The 21,553-nt window shown below is 37.2% G+C and overlaps 1 protein-coding gene across 4 annotated transcripts in view; it reads right to left on the bottom strand.

The window, feature by feature from the left end:
* The window catches only part of LOC105291170 (CD302 antigen), a 107,106-nt gene that overhangs the window by 21,565 nt on the left and 63,988 nt on the right, over positions 1 to 21,553 (bottom strand). For 2 of the 4 annotated variants that reach the window (XM_011358786.2, XM_023529947.1), the window contains exons 32-35: positions 17,841 to 17,990; positions 16,417 to 16,539; positions 15,047 to 15,214; positions 11,953 to 13,269 (exon numbers count right to left, since the gene is read on the bottom strand). In XM_011358786.2, the coding sequence (XP_011357088.1) occupies positions 13,091 to 13,269; positions 15,047 to 15,214; positions 16,417 to 16,539; positions 17,841 to 17,990 (620 nt within the window). In that variant the 3' untranslated portion in view covers positions 11,953 to 13,090. Of the gene's footprint in view, positions 1 to 5,422; positions 5,535 to 11,952; positions 13,270 to 15,046; positions 15,215 to 16,416; positions 16,540 to 17,840; positions 17,991 to 21,553 lie in introns of those variants that run through there. The other 2 variants (XM_011358799.2, XM_011358794.2) reach the window with 2 other exon arrangements.

The raw sequence follows: 21,553 nt of genomic DNA, 5'->3' as shown, positions 1-21,553 counted from the left end.
AAACTATAGGCAGAAAAATAGAAACAAACTGTTGACTCACTTCCTCAAACATTTCAACTGCTTTCTCCTTAGGTTCATTTCAGCATTAGCAGCAACTCCAGTTAATTCGGCACTGAATCCTTCTTCTCATGCTACAGGATCAGAGCGTGTGCCCTGAAATAAGCTTTAAGCACTACTGAAGAGACACAGTTTACTTTGAGAAAAGAACAGTGTTCAGAGGTTGGATACCTCTGGAGAGGAAAGCTGTCAAGGCTGATGTACTTCATGAGCAGAAAGCTAAAAACTTTGCTAGAATCCTATAATAATAATAATAATATAAAAAAACCTGCCTCCCCAAAATATTGCCATAAGTTTTTAATTACAGGTTCTATAATATTTTCTATAAAATATATTTTGATGAATATACTTTGCTAAATAAAATGCTAAATAAAAAAATAACCTGCCCACAAAGCTCTCTGCAAAGTGCTTGTCCATTACTCTTTCTTCTTTACAGCAGTCCTAAAAGATAGGTTGATGTTAATAATGCACCTAAATGACAATGAATTTTATAATTTTATAATTCCATTTAATATGTACCAAAATTTAGGAGTCTAATGAAAATTTTAAAAGCCTGTACTTAACGTAACTCCAAAAGTTTCCATATATTTCCTCTGCCTAAAATTACCAAGTGCTAAAAGAAAAAAATGGCAAAATCACAGGAATATTTTGCATCAACAGTCAGTTCTAATAGAACTCTCTGTTCCCTTATCATTTCTTTTTTTAAACAACCAGGCACAGAATAAGAGGAAGTGATCCTTGGGACATACTTGTTCTGAATGTTAAAGACTGTATTTTAGGCAAAGACTGTATTTTTGCCCTTGTCAATAAGACCTTTGCCCCTTCTCTCATTAAGGTATGAGTTGCAGTCACTTACCTTCCACAAGAGCAACTGTGGCAGAAAGAGAGGAAGAAGAGGAGCTGTTTATGACATTTATGGTGTATGGAGGAGAGTAGCTGTTCCAATTCCCTGACTAATCCACAGGCAGTACACTGGGCTGCAAGCTCTGCTTGAATCTCAAGGAAATCCAGCCACTCTGACACTCCATGCCCTCTCCACATTACCCTTCCCCACTTAGCTTCCAAGATGTCTACTTCCAGCTTACTCACTCACATCCCTTTTCAGAAGAGCTGTCGTGATATTTATTCATAGAATGTGGGTGCCAGTCAGTGTTACTCTGTACCTTTCTCATTGGGCATCACGGGTCTATTTTCTTAGAGAGTCAGTCTCAAGATTTGCCCTCAAAATCTAAAATAACCCACAGCAGGAAAAAATACCTGATATGTGTCATAAATTGTGGACCATCACCCTGTTGCAAAATTAGTTTTCAACACATAAGCATGTTTTTAAAAAGCTCCTCAACAATGAAAGAAGTCCTGAAATAATACCTAATTATAATTTCACTTTTTTCATTGGAAGAAAAAAAACATTTATTAACATCTCAAAATTCACAAAAATATATCTGAGAATTTCCCCTGAAATATAACTGTGCTATCCACAAGGGTCAGAAAAAGTCACATCAATAGATGAAGATGATTTAATGCTTTGAATTCAATTATGAGAGGAGTTCATGGCAGAGGTAAAATAATTCAAAAGAAACTGCAATCCCATTATCCCCCCTACTTTTTAAATCATTCATCTAATTTTTGTCCTTTTATTATAAATTAGAATAAAGTGCAGAGACAAATCAAAACAAAACAAAACTCCACAAGACAGTAAAGTCTCTGCTGTTATGGAACTTACTTCTGGTAAGGGGAGCAATAGGCAAGAAGACAAGGGCTGAACGAGGTGCATTCAGATAGTAGTAAGTGCTTTGAAGAAGATAAAACACGGAGATGTGATAGAGAATGTCGGGTGTTTGGGGAAGGCTTGAGGAGGTGACATACGAACAGAAATCTGAATGATGTGAATGGGGGAAGCTGTGCCAACGACCAGGGAAGGGGAGGGTGGTCTGGGCAGAAGAACCAGCAGCGGCTGAGTCACCGAGGAGGTCAGTGTGGATAAACAGAGGAAATGGCAGGAAGGGTGGTAAAAGATGACATTGGGGAGGAAGGCGGGGGCACCTCATCAATTTAAAATTAGCAACCTACATCTTTATGAATTAGTATTTTCATATTTTTCAGGTAAATACCTGGAAGAGGAATTGCTGGATCATATGGTAGTTCTGTTTTTAATTTTTAAAAGAACCTCCATACTGTTTCCATAGTGGCTGCACCAATTTACAACCCCACCGATAGTGAACAAGGGTTCCCTTTTCTCCACATTCTCCCCATCATTTGCTATTTCTTGTCTCATGGATAACAGCCATTCTAACAGGTGTGAGGTGATATCTCATTGTGGTTTTGATTTGAATTTCCCTAATAACTAGTGATGTTGAACATCTTTTCATGTGCCTGTTGGCTATCTGTATATGTTTTCCTTGGAAAAATGTCTATTCAGATCCTCTGTCCATTTTTTAATCAGATTTTTGTTTCTATTATTGTTGTTGAGCTATATGAGTTCTCTGCAGCATTACTTACAACAACCAAGACATGGAAACAACCAAAGTGTCCACAGATGGATGAATGGACAAAGAAGGTGTGGCATATATGTACAATGGAATACTATTCAGCTATAAAAAGATGCAATATTGCCATTTGCATGGATGGATCTTGAGGGTATTATGCAAAGTGAAATAAGTCAGACAGAAAAAAACAAAAACGGTATGATTTCACTCACATGTGGTATATAAAACAGAAAGTAACAAACAAAACAAACAAACTCATAGACACAGACAATAGTATGGTGGTTACCAGAGAGGGAAGAGTCGGGGAAAGGGCGAACTGAGTAAAGAGGGGCAAATATATGGTGACGGAAGGAAACGACTTTGGGTGGTGAGCACTCAATAGAGCATACAGATATCAAATTATAATGTTGTGTAACATTATTAACCGATGTTACCTCAGTAAACAACTTAAAAATGTTTAAAAAAAAAAAAACAAAAATAGGGCTGATTCCACAAAAAAAAACTAAAAAAAAAAAGAAAATAGTAACTTGAATTCTGATCCATGTGATAACCACAGAATGAGGATTTACTCTAAATGTGCTTATATCCACCCATCTAATGCCACCCATGGGAAATCACTGACCCATTAAACATGTATTGATCATTTACTATGTACAAAAAGTAGCATTATAGAACTTTTTAGAAGGGATGCCATGGAACATTACTCAGGACTTTAAAGAATTTTTTGTTCACTGCGATTTTCAAGATAATAACTAAGAACAACATAAGATCACTTACACTAATAAGCTCCACAATAACAGATCACAGTAACAATAATTTCCATTTCATCATTACATTTATATTCTATGCAATACCACAGCTTTTCTGTTAAGATCTTGCCATTCAGCTCAATCTGTGATAACCTTGAAAAGCTCTTTCTTGATTTAGTGCTAAGCCGAATATGATTCCTAATCCTGTCTGAATAGATTTGTGAAGTCTTATGATGAAAAACATATATAGTTTTCCAGTTTTATATCATCAACATGTATGTGAATGTGTTCAGTAACCATAAATATCTCACATACATCCACATAAAGTGGCAGTCATGATGTTTTCTAGTTGCAAAAATTACCCTTCATTTTGTATGAAGAGAACAAAGGGAAAGAAACCAAGATGTCCCAGGCCTGTAATAGGTACTAGACATAGAGTTTTCACTTAATACTCACAGTTAGCCCTGTGGGGTATCATCTCCATTTTACTGAAATACAATGAGTTGAGTAACTTGATCAAGGCCATAGTTTGTAACTAACTCCAAAGATCATGCTTTTTCTAAATTAATCCTTAAAGCTTCCTGATTGAGAGCTGATCGGTTAATAGCATTAATTTGTTTAACATGTACTTCTCAAGCTCTTCAAAAGCCTATTCAACTATACTGGACTTATAAAAGGAAAAAGAATGCTTTCCAAAGATAGCTTTGTCTTCTATTACTGATCAAAAGAACTTCTCTAAAGAAGAGAGATATCAAAATCAAGAAACTGATTTTTAAAAATCTGACAAGAAAAGTGGTTTTTGACTAGCCTAAAGTATGAAGGCATGGCCACCCAGACAGTGGGTTAAATGGGCATTTAGATGTTCCTGGAAAACATAATGAGCGCCTGCACGAGGAGGGATCAAAACAGTCCAGTCTTCACAGAATCTCTAGTCCAATAAAACTAATGTGCTCAAGTATGGACAAAATGAAAATCGGCATATCTTGTTTCTGCTCCTCCACAGGCAGCAGATGGCATAACTGGTCATAAATGCTGGTAGTCAAAAGCTTTCCGGAAAGAAGCTTTGGGTTTGTAAGCAGGTTCTGAGTTACTTATTCTACTGCTGCCTCAATCACTGAGATCTTTTAAAATATCCCTGCCTGTCAGCAGACTCCCAGCAGGAACTTATAAAATGGCAATGAAATTCAGGAGCGGCGGAGGGTGGGGGTGGGGGGGCGCGGATCTAACTCTTGCATAATCATTTTATTCAAACCCATACAAGTATTCACTTAGTTCTTGTTTATTTTGCTCTTTAATTCCTAGAATTGTTCAATCAATTGTGTTTTTGGACGGAAGTCTTTCCCCAGAGTTTACCCCATCAACATTTTTGACATGACTGAGAAACTTGCTTTCAAAAAAACAACAGCCAAAACCGCATATTCAATAGAATTGTCTCTTTTCCAAAGGAGTCATTTTGGAAATGACTAATCGCGTAATTTTTCAGATGTCACTTGCACAACAGCAGACTAAGAGATTTTTAAATCACGCGACTTAAGCGAAATCCAAGCTTCGCCTGTTCACGACCCACTTCGATCCAAGGGTTATTTGGCTGAACTGTTTTCCTGTTTCGACAACTTGAACAACCACCAAGTGGACAAACAAAGCCGTGAGCAAAAGAAGGCCTGCTTCTTCCCACCCCCACCCTCCATCCTCGCTGCGCACAGCTGGAGAAATCTCCGCAGCCAACTTCCCCCTCTTCTCTTTTCAGCCCCTAATGGCCCTGAAACTATGCTCGTCGTGGCAAGTCCCTCAGCTCTCCTGTCAATTAGACTCCATTTGGGGGCCTTCAACCGCTACTGGGGTCTGCTCTGAGGATGTGGGCACTGTGGAAGGGAGAGGGTACTTCTTGGATGCTCCGCGACCCCCTTCCCCGGGCCGCTCTCTTGGTACCCAGTGAACCGGGAGGGGGGTGGGGGATGACCAGACACTAAGTCCACGGGGGCGCACAGGGTGGGCGCCCAGGTGAGGGCGAGAGGCCAAGACGGGATGCCGCCACCCGAGGACTCCCCTCGGGCAGGGGGCGAAGGCGGTCGCTCAAGGAAGGTACGGGCTCCCGAGCCGAGGACCGGGCGCGGCAAGGGGGCAGCTTACCCGCGACGGCGGCGGCGGCGAGGCCCAGCAGTGGCAGCAGGAGATAGGACAGCGCGGCCCTAGCCATGGCTGCGGGTGCGGGCGCCGAACCGCGCGTTTGCCAAGTGCGGAGCGGCCCGACCCCTCCCACCGATGGGCCGGCGGGAGGGGCTGGCGGGGCGGGAAGGGCGGGGGCCGCGCTCGCCGACCCGGCTGAGAGATCCCCGCGGCGCCCTGCCCGCGGCTCCCCACCTCTCCGCAATTTTTAAAACTTTTCATTTGAACCGAAATGATTTTAGACTCGAAAATGTTGTAAAAATAGTACAAAGAATTTCCATTACCCTTCGGCCACCTTCTCTAAATAGTAACCTCGAATATAATTCCAGTACCACGATCAAAGCCAGGAGACAAACGCTGGTAGAATATTATTAACTAATCTACAGTTCTGGTCACATTTTGCCAATTATCCCTCTAATGGTCTTCCCTCCCCCCCCCCCCCGTTCTAAAAGCCAGTCCAGGATCATATATTGCATTGAGATGTCATGTCTCCTTGGTCTCCTTTAATGTGGGACAGTTCCTCTGTCCACCTTTGTCTTCCACGATGTCGACAAGTTTGAAGAGTACCGGCCAGTTTTGTAAATGTCCTTCAAGTCCGCTTCGCTTAATGTTTCTTCTTGAGGGAGATTGGAAGAACAGGACTCAGGTGGTCCTGTTTTATTTTTGGCAAGAGTACCACGGAAGTGATGTGCACTGCCCAGGAGGGCCACGATGTCAGTATGTCACATCACTGGTGATGTTAAGTTTGATCTCTTGGTTAAAGTGGTGTCTGCCAGGTTTCTCCTTTGAATCAAATGGCAGAAACCTTTTCAAAGTCTCTCCAGTGGACTATGTCCCTCAGACAACTATTCTCTGTCACCAGAGGCTGGATTAAGGTTCTTTAAACTATGCTTGTACAACCTTACCTATACCTTGATCCTGAACTTCTATTTTCCAGAACCACGAGACTATAAGTTTCTGTTGTTTAAGCCAAAACGAACAAACAACAACAAACTATGCACGCTATGATGTATGTATAAACTATGCAACTATGATGTACAAACACAATGTACAAACCAAGGCCAAGCTCAGCGGCTTGTTGAAGCTCTGACAGAACCTGGCGTCATTAGCAATAGATTTCTTTAAAACTGAATTTAAACCCAACAATAAAAACACAATCTAAAAATGTACAGGTGATACAGACACCTCGTCAAAGAAGATATGCGTATAGAAAATAAGCATGTGAAAAGACATTTGACATCATATATCACCAGAGAATTTCAAATTAAAATAAAATTGAGATACCAGTATGCACCTGTTAGAATGGCCAAAATCTAGAACACACAACACAGAATGGTAGTGAGGATGTGGAAGCAAGAGGAACTCTCATTCATTGCTGGTGGGAATGCAAAATGGTACAGCCACTTTGGAAGACGGTTTGGCAGCTTCTTACAAAACTAAATATACTTTTAACAGGGATTAAGCAGTTGTGCTCCTTGGGATTTACACAAATTGAAAACTTACATATAAGCAAAAACCTGTGAATTGTTTATAGAAGCTTTATTCATAATTGCCCAAATCAGAAAGCAACCAAGATGTTCTTCCATAGGTGATTGGATAAACAAACTGCGGTACATCCATACAATGTAATATTATTCAGTGCTTAAAAGAAATGAGCTATTAAACCATGAAAAGGCCTGGAGGAACCTTAAGTATGTATTGCTGAATGAGAGAAGCCCATCTTAAAAGGTTACATACTGAATGATTCCAACCATATGATATTTTGGAAGAACGGAAAACTATGGCAAGAGTGAAAAGATCAGTGGCTACTGGGAGGGCGGGGTGGGGGGTGAGAGGTGGTGGAGGAGGGGAAGAGGAAAAGAGGCATGAATAGGTAGAGCATAGAATTTTTAGGGCACTGATATTATTCTGTATGATACTGTAATGGTAGATACATTTTATTATACATTTGTCGAAACCCATAGAATGTGCAACACAAAGATGAACAAGATGAACCCTAATGTAAACTATGGACTTTAGTCAATAATACTGTGTCACTATGGGATCATCAATTTTAACAAATGATAGTATACTAATTCAAGATGCTAATAATAGGGGAAAGAGAGAGAGAGAGAGAGAGAGAACTCCCTATACTTTCTGCTCAAATTTTTATAAACATAAAACTGCTAAAAAATTAAAGTGTATTCTAAAAAAATCAAATCTAACCCTTTCTAACGCCTTCTAACCCTTTTCTTGCCTGTGATAGTCCAGTAGAAATGGGGTGATTACACCAAGGAAGTCTGACCAATGGGTCTCCAAGGAAAGTTACAGAGTGTGGTAGGGGACATCTTTGTTTACTGATAAGGAAATTTCTGAGAAGGGACATGACTTACCCAGGAGCACACAATGAATGCCAAAAAGTGAACAAGAGCCCAGGTCTTCTGCTGGACAATCTATTCCAGGTTCAGCAAGATCTTGCTCAATTTATTTATTTTCATTCTTCTCAGTCTATCAATAACGGCTTGATATACGAAACTCACATCCAAAGTAAATCCTTCCAAAAATACACTGTGTTTATATGTTCGAACATCCTAACTTTGGGATTCTTCCATCTTGCTAACTATAAAGTGAACAGTTCTATTCAATCAAGCAATTGAAAAAGTTCCTTCATTCCTACCTCAGGCACCAAAGTATATTTTATCTATATGGCTTACTTTGCATTAAAATAATTTTCAAATAATGGTTAGGTTTGCAATAGAATTGGCATCCTAATGAAATCAATTTAATGTAGGCAAATAACTCATTTCAATAGTGTTTGGTTTAGAAGTCATTTGAACATTTTTTTCTACAGTTAACTCTGGTGTACACTTCATTTTTTATGATAGTATGAGAAAGTAGACTATTTACTGCCTCTGCATGGAATAATGTGGTATTTCATTAAAATATCTCACTATTATGTCCTACTTTCTAATCACACCTCGTGCCTTTTATTTTTCCGTCTCTTTCATTCCACTTACCTCCTCTTTGACCTCATTCCAGACTTTATTCCCTTATCTTCATTTTTCCCTAGTTTTTATTCCTCCATCTCCATCCAGCCTGAATACCATGCAATCTCTTGTTCCTCTGTTTCATCCTACCTGGCCAACTCTGCACCTAGGGTCTCTTTCTTTTTTCTTTTTAAGAATAAAATTGTTTTTCCAGCTTTCTCGAGATATAATTGATATATAACATTGTGTAATTTAAGGCATACAACATGTTTTGATACACTTATTACCACCATTAGCTACATACTGCCATCCAGTCACATAATTACCATTTCTTTTTTTGCAGTGAGAATATTTAAGATTTACTTTCTCAGTAACTTTCAAGTATATAATATTGTTAGCTATAATTGCTATGTTGTATATTAGATTCCCAGAATTTATTCATCCTATAAGAGAAAGTTTGTATCCTTTGTCTGACATCTCCCCATTTTCTTCCCCCACTCCCCCCAGCCACTGGTAACCACCTCTCTACTCTGTTTCTATTAGTTTGGCTCCTTTAGATTCCACATGTAAGTGAGCCCATACGGTATTTGTCTTTCTCTGTTTGATTTCACTTAATGCCCTCAAGTTTCCTCTATGTTGTTTCGAATGGCAATTTCCTTCTTTTTTATGGCTGAATAATATTTCATTGTATCACATCTTCTTTATACATTTATCCACTTATGAACACAGGTTGATTCCATATCTTGGCTATATTGTGAATAATGCTACAAGAACATGAAAGTGCAGATATCTCTTCTTGATCTTGTTTTCATTTCCCTTGGATATACATCCAGAAGTGGGGTTGTTGGATTACATGGTAGTTTTCTTTTTCTTTTTTTCTTTTTCTAGGATGAAGTCTCTTCTTCTTCACAGAAGAAACTTTACCAACATAACTGAGAACAGGTAGAGGAAATCAATTCTCTTGATAGTTGTCACTACAAGTAGATGACTCTTAATTTCATCTGTATCCAGTATGCCTCTTATGCAATCTTTTCATTTTGTCTTGGTCATTGTCCTCTCCCATTCCCCTCACTGGGTATTTCTCAGCAAAATATCTTACCTTTTACTCAATAAGAAAATGGGGCCCATCAGGTATTTTCAAATACTTATCTGCTCTCCACTTCTCTTTCATGCAGGTCTTCCTCTCGTGGCCTCAGAGAGAAAGACATTCTTCCCATTATCCCATCCAAACCTAGTTCCCTTTTCTGTGGGCTTAAAACTGCCCCTCTCGTCCCATCTTCTCCAAGATCTTCTTCCATTAATGATTCCCCGTCTCTCCCCTGCATCTTCTCTTTGTCCACTGTTTTTGTTTTTCCCTCTCAGCTTCTAAACCAGTGAATCTCTTTTTCTCCTCCTTTGGGGAAAAAACTTTCTTCAACCCCACTCCTACCTGTAGCTACGGCCCAATGCCTCTCCTTCCCATCTCCACCATACTTTTCAAAGTTTCATATTCCCCATCTCCTAATTTCTCTTTCCCTTGTTAGCTCGCTCCCATCTGGGTTCTGCCCCTACCACTCTGCTGCATTTCCATTGGATCAGGACATCAATGTTTCCCTAATTCCTAGAGTCAGTTTTATCTGTGTTTGGTTTTTTTTTTTTTTTTTTTTTTTTTAGCAATTTTAGCAATACTGACTTGATTCTATCTTGTATTAAAAGGGTATTTGGCCAGGGAACCCAAACTCTAGGATATCTCAGGATGGCTCATCAGCCCACATAAGGTTCCTGGGAAAGGTTCCTGAGCTGAGCATTGCTGAGCTTCATTTTGGCCTGAGATGTTAGGCCTAGAGCACGCACAGAGGGTGAGTCTTCCTCTATGTAGTTTAGCTCCCCTGAGCCCAGAAGTGGGGTAAATAGGATGAAGAAGAAATGCTAATGAGGAAGACCAGTAACAAGGTCTGTGCAAGTAATTCAGAGAGGAAAAAAAAAAAAAGATAAAGGTTTGAATTTAGATAGTTAATAATGGAGATAACCACTTCATTGTGAGAAGTCTGAAGTAATTGACAGAATTGTTGGATTAGGGAGATGAGAAAGGGGATTTGAGGATGACTTCTGAGTTTCTAGGTTGGGAAAAAAAGGGTATGTAGTGTCTTCACGCTAATCGAAAGAATAGAAAAAGAAGTTTCTAAAATTCTGCTTGTGATTAATTTAGCTGGAACAAAGAGAAATACACGTATACTAAATTTGTTGAGATGTAGATGTTGTGAGAATGTTTTAATTTAGAATACACATTGAATTAGAGGTAACTTTGCACAGATCATGAGGTCTCATAGAAAAAATGTCTGAGATCTAGTTAAAATTTGTCTTTTTAAGTAAGATAAAGTGGTTGAATAACAATTAGATCTTTGTTTCTTCAAGAAGGTTTTAGGCATAAATGAACCTAAGATAAAGGAATGTGAATCTCTGACTTTTTGTAGCATAAGCTCAGTGGTGGGGTCAGGATTGGGGTTTACCAACACCACAGCAGCTATTTGCAGGGGAGATTTCCCGGATAATGAAAGTAGCTCGCCCTAGGATCAGAGAAGGGAACATGCTATGTGTGTATGTGTATGTGGGGGGCGGTGGGGAGGGGGTTGGAGCAGAGGGGAAAATGGTGATCATTGGTGCCACCTTTGAATTTGTCTCCTATACCTGATCATTAGGTCTATCTGCTTGCTTTTTTAAGTGCCTGGTTTTGAAAGATCAATTTTGTCAGACCACATGTGGGAGTTGGATTAGTTAGAGAAGACTGGAAAAGGCTGTTTCAGTTCTTCTGAGACATCTGGAATAGGAGGGAATAGGGAAGAGAACACAATATGGGCAGTTCAAGTCTTCTGGAGAAGGACTTTCATGTAGATTGCCCAGTGAGAGCTGGAAATATGAGCCTGGAAGTAGATATTTGAATTATTGACTTAGAAGTGGTTGAAGACTGCCTTGGGGTGGGAGGTGGTGGGCAGGATCTCCTGAGGGGAGCACAAAGAATGAGAAGTAAGTAGACCATACATAAATGGAATCTCTGCTGATCTAATAGTTAAAAGACAAGCTTATTTGGAGGAATCTGGAAAAGAAACTAAAATCGTATGTTCATAAATGTAGGAATGATTATATTTTCTCTTTAAAAATACACACAAATTCTAAAGGTTGCCTCACTTTACAAGAGCTGGACACTTTATTTCTTGTCATACTATATGCCTAAAATAATAAAAGCCAATCTAGAGATATATTTCAACAAGGATCAACAACACTTTTACTTAAAAAATAAAACAACTTTATTGTGGCATCACTACTATATATAGCTATGTTTTTCACATCAAGTTGATTTAGTTCTTTCAAGAAAGTCTTAATGACTAAAACTGTACAGATCATAGGGTAAGAGAACTAGTGTAACAAATTCAGTAAAAAATATTTTAGAAGAATTATACTATAATTTTAGACTATACTAAAACAGTCCTAGAAAATTATTTACAAATTCATCATAGTATAAACATTTTAAACTTTAAAATAAACCCATGGATTTTATACAAAAATATTCTAAAGTACAAATATAAGTTAAACACTGAATAAAACATTCACCATGTCCAGTGCAAACTATAATTAACAGTATATTCTAGGTGATAAAATTTAAACTGATAACCACAAAACAGTTTTTTTAATCATTCATAATTTTAAATATTTTAGTAGTAATCACAAAGTTTAGAGTTTCATTGTAAAGTTTTCACAAAGTAAAGAGTTTCACTGTAAAGTTTTTACAAATGCAAGATATACAGTTTCCTTCACAGACCCCTTCTCTTTAGCTCATGTAAAAAGGCAACAAAGTAATAAAAATTTCTTAGTCAAAAGTTGACATACTATGTCAAGTATCTAAATTGTAAAATTTTCAAAAACTTAGCTGATTCCCTTTGAAAAGGAAACAGGTATACGTTGTACATAAGAAAACATAAGAAACACACTGCTGTTACAGGATATCTAATCAATCTAAAAATAATGTTCCCACACTTCAGAAAAAATATTAAGTACTAAATCTTTAAAAACCATTGTTTTATGAATAATTATTGACAGAACAAAACTTTTAAATTTAATGTTGGTATGAGATATATTTGGAATAGTATAAGAAACATCTTGCCAAGTGGTATCATTTTGCTGTGTACAAAACAAACGTCTTATTGTTTAAAATTTTTCCCCAAATGCTACAAATAACTATTTTAAAACAATGTTGATATTATTTACAGTTGTTTTTTACCTTGAGGTACTAATTTTGCATTTGGTCAGATCTTCATAAAAATTAAAAAGGAAGATGTGTGGCCTAATAATACGCCAATTTAAGTTTTCTAAGAAGTGTAAAAACACCATTCAAATATACATATTCTAGTTACTAACCACATTCTTAGAGAGAAAACACACATTAAAATTATTACCCTACGAACAATTTGGACTTTAGTTTCAGCTTCTTTTACTCTCCATTCTATTAAGTAGAGTTATAAACATGGCATTTTGTGGATAATTAAATGTGGATACCAAAATAGCAACTAAACAACCGAAAAAGTACATAAGACTTCTACTTTGGAACAGAGTAAATACTGACACTGGAAGAATTTTATATGGCTCATTTTTCCTAACGTGGTAGTGCAAATTAGAAAACTTTTAGAAGAATTTAGTCATGGAAAGAAGGAAGCATAATCTCATCTTCATTCACTCCTTGTTCATATCGAACAGAAGAGAATCCCGCCCAATGCAAACGGTTCCTTTGGAAAAGGAACCAAAGCAGTCCGCCGATGAAAGCTAAGACACTTAGCACAGCAAATGTGATGGCTATTCCTCTGTAATCAGGGCCTAGAATAAGGAAAGTTTTAACATTGGAGGAGAGAAGATAAAAGTGATCATTATTGATTTTATACATTCTGCTGTGTGTCGCATATGCAAACCTCGTACAAATGAGACAAAATAAGTTACTGATTGTTTCATAGCATGAATACAGAATTCAAACCCATCATCAAATACTTAAGTGCTTTATTTCCAAATTTAACTGTTTTCCTTTTTATTCAATTCCTCTTCATTGCTACAGCAATTTTCTTCCAAAGAAATTAAAGCACTATCGTTATTCTCACTTCCCCTTCCCATCACCCTTCTGAGAATATCACTCAGTATATTACCTCGCTTTGATAGCAATTTGCTAAAAGCTGTAAATCTTTCTGTTTGGCTTACGTGGGGCCAAATAAAGTATTATCTGCTTTAAAATGATTTAAGCCTTTAGGATGACCTCATTCAGTTCCTAGCTTTTCAATTTTAAATGCTGTTCCAGGGCCCTTCTCTGAATACTGCCAAGATGGACTCATTCTGTCCAATGGCTTTAATGCCGTCTCTCTGCTGACCTCCCTTCTCTCTCATGTGTCCAATGGCATCCTATACATTCCACATGGTGATCTCATCTCCATATGCTTAGTTCAAAATGGCCAAAACAGAACTCTTGGTTTATAATCCCCTAAGCCTGCTCCCACCTACCCCCCCAAATCTTCCAGTCTTTTTCTATTCCACTCAGAATAGAACCAGAACTCCTGACCCTTTCTTCCAGAGCCCTAAGTATCTGGCACCAGCCTACTTTCCAGTTCTTCCCTGAGCACTCAACAAGCTGGTTCTTCTTTAGGGTCTTTGGGGCAACTGGTACCTCGGCCTGGTGAGCCCTTTCCGATCTCAGCTTCGAATGTCTCCCGTTCTTAAACATCTTGCTGATATCCCAATCTAGAATAGCCATCCCCCTGGTCTTGATCAGAATTTATAAATGTTTGATATTTTTCTCTCTTCTAAATATTCGCCTTGGTTACTTATTATCTGTCTTCCTCCACTAGATTGTAAGCCCTGTGAGAAAAAGTATCTTATTTTCCTGTTCATAGGCGCATCCCAGCACACAGAACAGGTCATGACATACAGCAGACACTCAAAATATATGCTAAATTAATGCATGATTATATAGATACTGAACAACTAGAATTCATGTTTTATCTTTAATATTTGTACACCAAAATGAACACTTTTATGCTAGATCTTTAAAAATGTTGCTATGAAAAATTTAGAGATCTTTCTCTAGAAATGAAGTTATTAAGATAAGATTTTTATGGTTATTTTATATATCAACTTATGATAAAACGTAAGTTCAAATTATGATTTATTACAGATACTAAGGACATTTTAAGTAATTAAATCCAGTTTTGCAATCTTGTTAAGTTAATCACGAGTTTTAAGGCAATGAGGAGAAAGGAAGCAAACTAACTGCAGAAATAGGGCTTTCACATAGTGAAACTATAGAACAAAATACATCTTAAGAACATTCTCAAAGAAGTGACCTCCCTAATATCTGGCAGCTTCCATTTTTCTTAGGAAAGAACTGTACTAAGTTTAGATTGTTTATTAGTTTCCTCTGGAAGTCCTAGGCATCTTATGCAGTTATTGTTTCTTATAATCTAATTTCCCAAGGGAAGGAATCTGACTTAAGATTTTTTGGATATACCTTAAGGACTTAACACTATAGGACCAAGTACATATTATTGAGATACACATTTCTTTCCTAACCTGTTCTGCAAAAATATTCCTTAAGGATAGGTTACATACTTACCCAGAGGAACTTTGCAGACAACTCTTCCATAGCCAAGTGAACATTCAACTTTTATCCAAGTTTCATTTGAAGCTAACAAAATGCTACATTTTCCACCATCACTCTTACGTTTATTTGCCCACTTGACAAATGTAACTTTTGATCCATCTAACCAATTCCAAGACTGGCCTAAAGAAAGAAATTAAATAAATGATATTTATCACCACTAAATTACTAAGGTAAGAAGGCATGCGGCTCATATAGTGCTGTGCAACTATTTAAAATGAAATTTATTAAAAGCGAAAAAATTTAAAAATCAGTCCATCAGTTACACTTGTCACATTTCAAGTGCTCAATAGCCACATGTGGCTAGTGACTACTATATTTGATAGTACAGATATAGAACGATTCATCTTTGCAGAAAATTCTATTAGACAACACTGTATAGAGTGTAATGTTTTGATTGAAATGCAGAATTCTTACACATTTATTGTGTGATGGATAGGTTTTTAATGACTCATATGCTCCTCCCTCTCTCTGCCCTCAATTAAAAAACTTGTAACATTAGAGATATGCTGGTGGGGAATGAAGGATCCAGGAGGATCTACACAGGATGACTGTCTTTGTCTTTCAGCTGAGGTAGCACCACCTTATGGTGATAATGTAAACACAATTCACAATTCATTTAGATGGTCAACTTGGAATCTACTGGCTTTTTTGACATGTACTTAATATTTCGGATTTCGCATTTATTTCAATTATTTAGAATTCAACTTTGCATAGAATATGAAACAGACTTCCTACTTTTCTGTCAAATTAGTACTCTGAATTCATTCTTTATCAATTTCAAGTTCACTCAAACCCTGGAAAAATTCTTCCACGGATCTTTTTGAACCAATTTTCTGTAATTTTACTATGCTAGTTCAAAAAAAAATCACTATTAATATTTAATTTTGCTCTATGGTAAAAATGTTCCAAGAGAGAAGGTATCAATAAGAAGAGAACTTTCTGAATAACAGAGTTATAAACCAGAAAAACTGTACAGACATGAGAACTCCAAGGGAATTAAGGGATGAAATTCTTGTGGGGGCGTGGGCACACAGATATTGCTATAGACAAAAAGAAATATCCTGTTGATCCAAGTATCTTAAGCCTTTAGAACAATTCCAGTTGATTTCAACTGATTTTCTATTTCACTAGTGTTTTTCATCATTACTAATAAGTCACTCACTGATTAATTAGGAATTTATAAGCCTCCAAAAAGCAGACCTAACTTGTTCATCAAGAAACATTTGAATTAGCCACCACTTGACATTCTCTAGCAAAGGTGGCTTGGTATTTAGGACAAGTTAGAACTCTTTGCATACTGCACACACAAAGATGTCACTTACTGGCAGCATGTCGAGATAATCCAAGCCAAACTCGCATGGTAATATTATTATTTTCTCTCATCAATCTACTCACGAATTTATTCTCATCTTCATTCTCTATGGTGACAATAGTTGCAGAATGATCTGTTGAAGGAAAAACAACCCCCAAACTAATTAGCTTTATGCAAACTAGGGAAGTGTTTTTTCTCAACCAGCTACTTGGAAAGAAAAAAAAACTATCATGATCAAGAAATTCAATCTTTACAAAGAGAATGTTTTTAAAATCTGATATCTGTCAGATTTTTATAAGTATAGCATTAATAGCTTCACCAAAAAAAGTTAAAAATATTTCTAGATTGAAACTTTGTGTATAGGAATTTTGTTTCTTCAAAATGTTTATCTGATCTTGGAACTGCCTAACCAGTGTCCGAATAGCTAGGCATAAGAAGTGAGGTATGTGATGGTAGAAAAACGTATTTCCCTACAAATTTTCAGCACTCTTTCCTCAAAACCATTACTGTATAAATTTGCTTCTGTTAAAATGAACATTTAAGCAATAGGTTTGGGATATTGGGGAGCAATGGGTGGTCTCCTAGAAGTCACTTCACAATTTGAGCATTGGCTAAATTTATCATGGAGTCAATCATTACTGCTCTTTCTAAAATAGTTAAATCTGAAGACAATAAGCCCTATCCCCTACGGCAGCGGTCCTTAATCTTTCTGGCAGCAGGGACCGGTGCTCCTATGAGAATCTAATGCCTGTTGATCTGAGGTGGAGCTGAGGTGGTGATGCTAGCCCTGGGGAGTGGTTGCAAATACAGATGAAGCTTTATTCACTGGCCTGCTGCTCACCTCCTGCTGTGCAACCTGGTTCCTAACGGGTCACAGACTGTACTGGTTCGCGGCCCGGGGTTTAGGGACCCCTACCTTATGGTGTTCAGACAAAGTAAGCATTCCTATTGTAGAATGGATGCTTCTTTGATTTTTTACCCTGCTTGAGCTAAGCTTACTTATTAATAACTAAGTAATGGAAAATCTACAATTTTGTATTTATTACTTAACCAACTTTACAGAAAATTTACCTCTTAATCCCTTCATGTAAGCATATCTAGTTCTATTTAAAATCATTTCCTTTGTCAGTATTTTCACATAACCATTCACTTAGCAATTTTTGTGCTATTTCTTCCAACTTACTTTTATTTTTCATGTACTTATTCTTAGATTGACCATTTTTGGTGGCTCTTTCAATATTCCAGTGAACTCATATATCATAAAATACTTGACCACGTCCCCAAAACTGGGCAATTAGATTATAATGCTATTATAAATAGTGAGTGCTTTAAAAATATTTTCAAAAATATAATCATTATTTCAAACTATTTCCTTAAGAATAATTCCAATGATTAAATTATCTAGTCAAAGAAAATCAACAAATTTTAACTCACCAAGTTCTGAACAAAACTGTTTGGCTTCTGAGAAGCTATGCAATGCCTGGTCAGACATGTAACAGTGGTCCTTGTACTGGGTCCACTGTGATTCATTCCCCTTTATTGCTGGACATCTCGATGAGTATGTATGAGAGGACACTTCTTTAGCTGTAAAAATGTGAGACATAACTGTAAAAATGCACAGAAAAAAATGACTGATTTAAAAATCTCATTAAATGTCCCTATTTGAAACTGTGGTTCCTGTGGGTAAGAAGCATTCAACTCAATGCGCAAACCAGAGAAAGCTACAGCCCATACTCTTAATTAGCTTTTTGGAATATTATATTATATTACATTACATTATGTTATATTTATTAAATGAAATACCATTTTTAAAACTTAGAAGACGGAGAAAAGTACTTAGCTCTCTCAGACGGATTTAGCCTAAAGTAAAAACTATCGGAAAGGCAGACTAGGAAAAGCAGCAAAGACAGGCTAGGCAAGCCTGTTAACTACTTTGAAATAATAATTAAAATTTTTTCTTTCTTTGGATTTCTTTTTATTTTGATAATATAAACCTAGTTTTACCTTGCCATATACAGAACTACTATTAAAAATCACAACCACAAGTGAAAATTTGGTAGTTTACAAATGGCAACATATCAGGAAAGCAAAATCTGTCTCAAAAAAAGAGAGGTGTGGATTCTCAGCTCTTAAAAGTTCCCCTGGTTTCCATTTAAAATGTTTAATTTTTAAGTGGACCGTATAACACAAGAAGCCTGTGTAACGTAGCCTGCACCTCTTAATACCCATTATTAATTCCAATTCGAAGTGAGCATGAGAACTAGAAAGTAAATCGTCAACATCCTATTTGTTTGGACTATCTGAATCAAATATCTGACCTGGTATGGTCAGTAATCTCAACCCGAACTATTGCTTTGTATACATTATGTATGGTCTGCACGTCTTTCAGTAACTGAAGGCTTTTTCTGCTTTTTTCTCCACGTCTCAATTTGGTATGGTTCTTATTTGTGGTCTCTGTGATTCCAGAAGAGTGGTTGCTGCCGTTTCCTTCTTCATGAGGCTTTCTAATGGCTCTTAATTCCTTCTGCTTCTCTGTCTTCTGTTCTTCCAGCTGGGCTTGATCTTCTTTGAACCTTACTTATTTAATTGGCTTTTGCTTCCATTCTTTCCACTACTGTCCTTAGTTTGAGCTCTAAGTCTTCCTTCGGTTCAAAAGTTGATAACTCCTAGGTAAGTTTTGCCCAGGAGTGGCTGATGATCAAAGCTCCTTTGTAAATTCATCTGTAAAGTCTTTTAAGACTTGTGACACCTCTTCATTAATGCTGCTGGTCGAGGGAGATGTTACTAGCAAGTTCTTGCTTTTACCACCTTGTGAACAGTTGTTTTCTGAAAAATATATGGTTGACAATTCCATTGCTCCACAAGGAAATAATATGTGTTGCTTCATTTCATTGGTTGCCAATGCATGCCTAGGACTGGCGGGCTTTTCTGAATGGCTTAGCTTAAAAAAAAAAATTCTTATACTGAGAACATAGAAAAATATCTTATCTTTAAAGTCTATTTGTTTCTAGTCCAGTCTGCAACTAGGCTGTCTTAGGCTGCATATATTTTCTTTCTTTGCTGCTATTCATGGAGTTTTGCTTCGAACTCTTGCATTTTCTTTTCTGCCATGGCCAGCACTGTACTAAGTTTGTTATATTCCTGTTGAAGAAGACTCATTTCTTTTCATTGTGGTAAAATACACATAACAAAATTTATCATCATAACTTTTTAAATGCACAGTTCAACGGCATTAGGTACATTCATCTTGTTGGGCAATTATCACCACCATCTGTCTCCAGAACTTTTTCACCTTACAATACTGAAACTTTGTAACCATTAAATCAAATCTCCCCATTTCTCTCACCCCCTAGAAATCACCATTCTACTTTCTGTCTCTATAAATTTGACAACTCTATATACCTCATACAAGTGGAATCATACAGTATTTGTCCTTTGTGCCTAACTTATTTCATTTAGCATAACGTCATCAAGGTTCATACATATTGTAATATTTGTCAGAATTTCTTTCCTTTTTAAAGCTGAATAATATTCCATAGTATGTATATATCATTTTTCTTATCCATTCATCTGTCAGTGGACACTTGGTTTGCTTCCACCTTTGGGCTCTTGTGAATGCTGCTGCTATGAACATAGTTGTACAACTATCTGTTTGAATCTTTGCTTTCACTTCTTTTAGGCATATACCCAGAAGAGGAATCAGATTATATGGTAATTCTGTTAAATTTTTTGAGGAATCATCATATCATTTTCTACAGTGGTTATATACCATTTTACATTTCCACAAGCAATGTACAAAGGTTTCAATTTCTCTACATCCTCACCAACACTTGTTATTTTCTCTCTGTTTTTCTTTTAAAAGATCCAGTTTTTTTTTTTAAGTTGGCTCTTGTTTTTAGTTTCCCAGGGCTGCCATAACAAATTACCACAAACTTGATAACTTAAAACAGCAGAAATTTATTCTCTTACTGTTCTGGAAGCTAGAAGTCTGAAAATAAGGTGTCAGCAGGGTTGGTTCTTTCTGGAAGTTCGGAGGGAGGACCTGTTTCAGCTCTTTCCTAGCTTCTGGTGGCTACTGAAAATCCTTGACTTGTAGCTGCATCACTGCAATCTCTACCTCTGTCATCAAATGGCCTTCGTCTTCTGTGTGTCTGTGTCTCTCTCCTCTTATAAGGACATCATCCCTGGATTTAGGGCCCATCCCAGTCAAGTATGACCTCATCTTAACTAATTATGTCTGCAAAGACTATTTCTAAATAAAGTCACAGTCTGAGGTTCTGGGCAGACATAAACTTTGGGGGAACACTATTCAATCTAGTAGTGAATTTTTGTTCAATTATGTTGTCATTCTCCTTCATTCTCGTTCATCCTATAAAGTCTGTTCCTCTAACTCATTTGTCCTCTTCATTTTTGTATGTTTTATCATATTTCTCATGTATTCCATTTTCTTTCTCAAAGATTACATTTATTCATTGTTCCTAACAACTGACATGGCAGTTCTTGATTGTGCTGTTATTTCTCATTCTTTATATCGTTCTCCCCACTTTCTTGAATTCACTTGTTCCTCATGATAAGATTTTCACATGTTCTACTGCCTGAATCCATTTAGTTCCAAATGTGGCATATTTTCTTGAGGATTCTTCAGGGCAGAAAACATGGCAAGCACTGAGAACCAGAAGCTTCAGAGACCATCACTGTCACCACCTCTTGGCCTGCCCAACATGCCTTTGCAGCTTCCGGCTGGTCCAGGTTCTTGTGCTCTTCCTCAAGGTTCATGCCGCACCACCAGGGACAGCCCCAAGTCCAGCCCCTGATGGAAGAGGCTCTTTCCTTAGATTTTCAGGATCATATAAGTTTGGAAAACATTTAGGTACACAAAGCTAAATAGCCTTCTTTACTACAGAAACTGTCAGAGCCATCACTATGGTAGGTCACCTGAGGCATTTCCCAAATTTATATGCTATGGAACACTTTTTTGAAATGAGCATTTCAGCCTTCAAAATCACTGCTAAGTGAAATTAAAATTCACAAATTCTAGAGTAAAACTTACCTAACGAAAGAATAACTAAGACTTTAGGAAAAAATTCCCTGAATGGGCATATCGTATTTACTTCTCTTCACAAAGCATAAACATTATTTTTATGGGA

Source organism: Pteropus vampyrus, unplaced genomic scaffold (genome assembly GCF_000151845.1).
Source record: "Pteropus vampyrus isolate Shadow unplaced genomic scaffold, Pvam_2.0 Scaffold2, whole genome shotgun sequence".
In the NCBI taxonomy this organism is placed as follows: domain Eukaryota; kingdom Metazoa; phylum Chordata; class Mammalia; order Chiroptera; family Pteropodidae; genus Pteropus; species Pteropus vampyrus.
The sequence above is the reverse complement of the archived record's forward strand: the minus strand, read 5'-3'. Positions and strand labels throughout refer to the sequence as shown.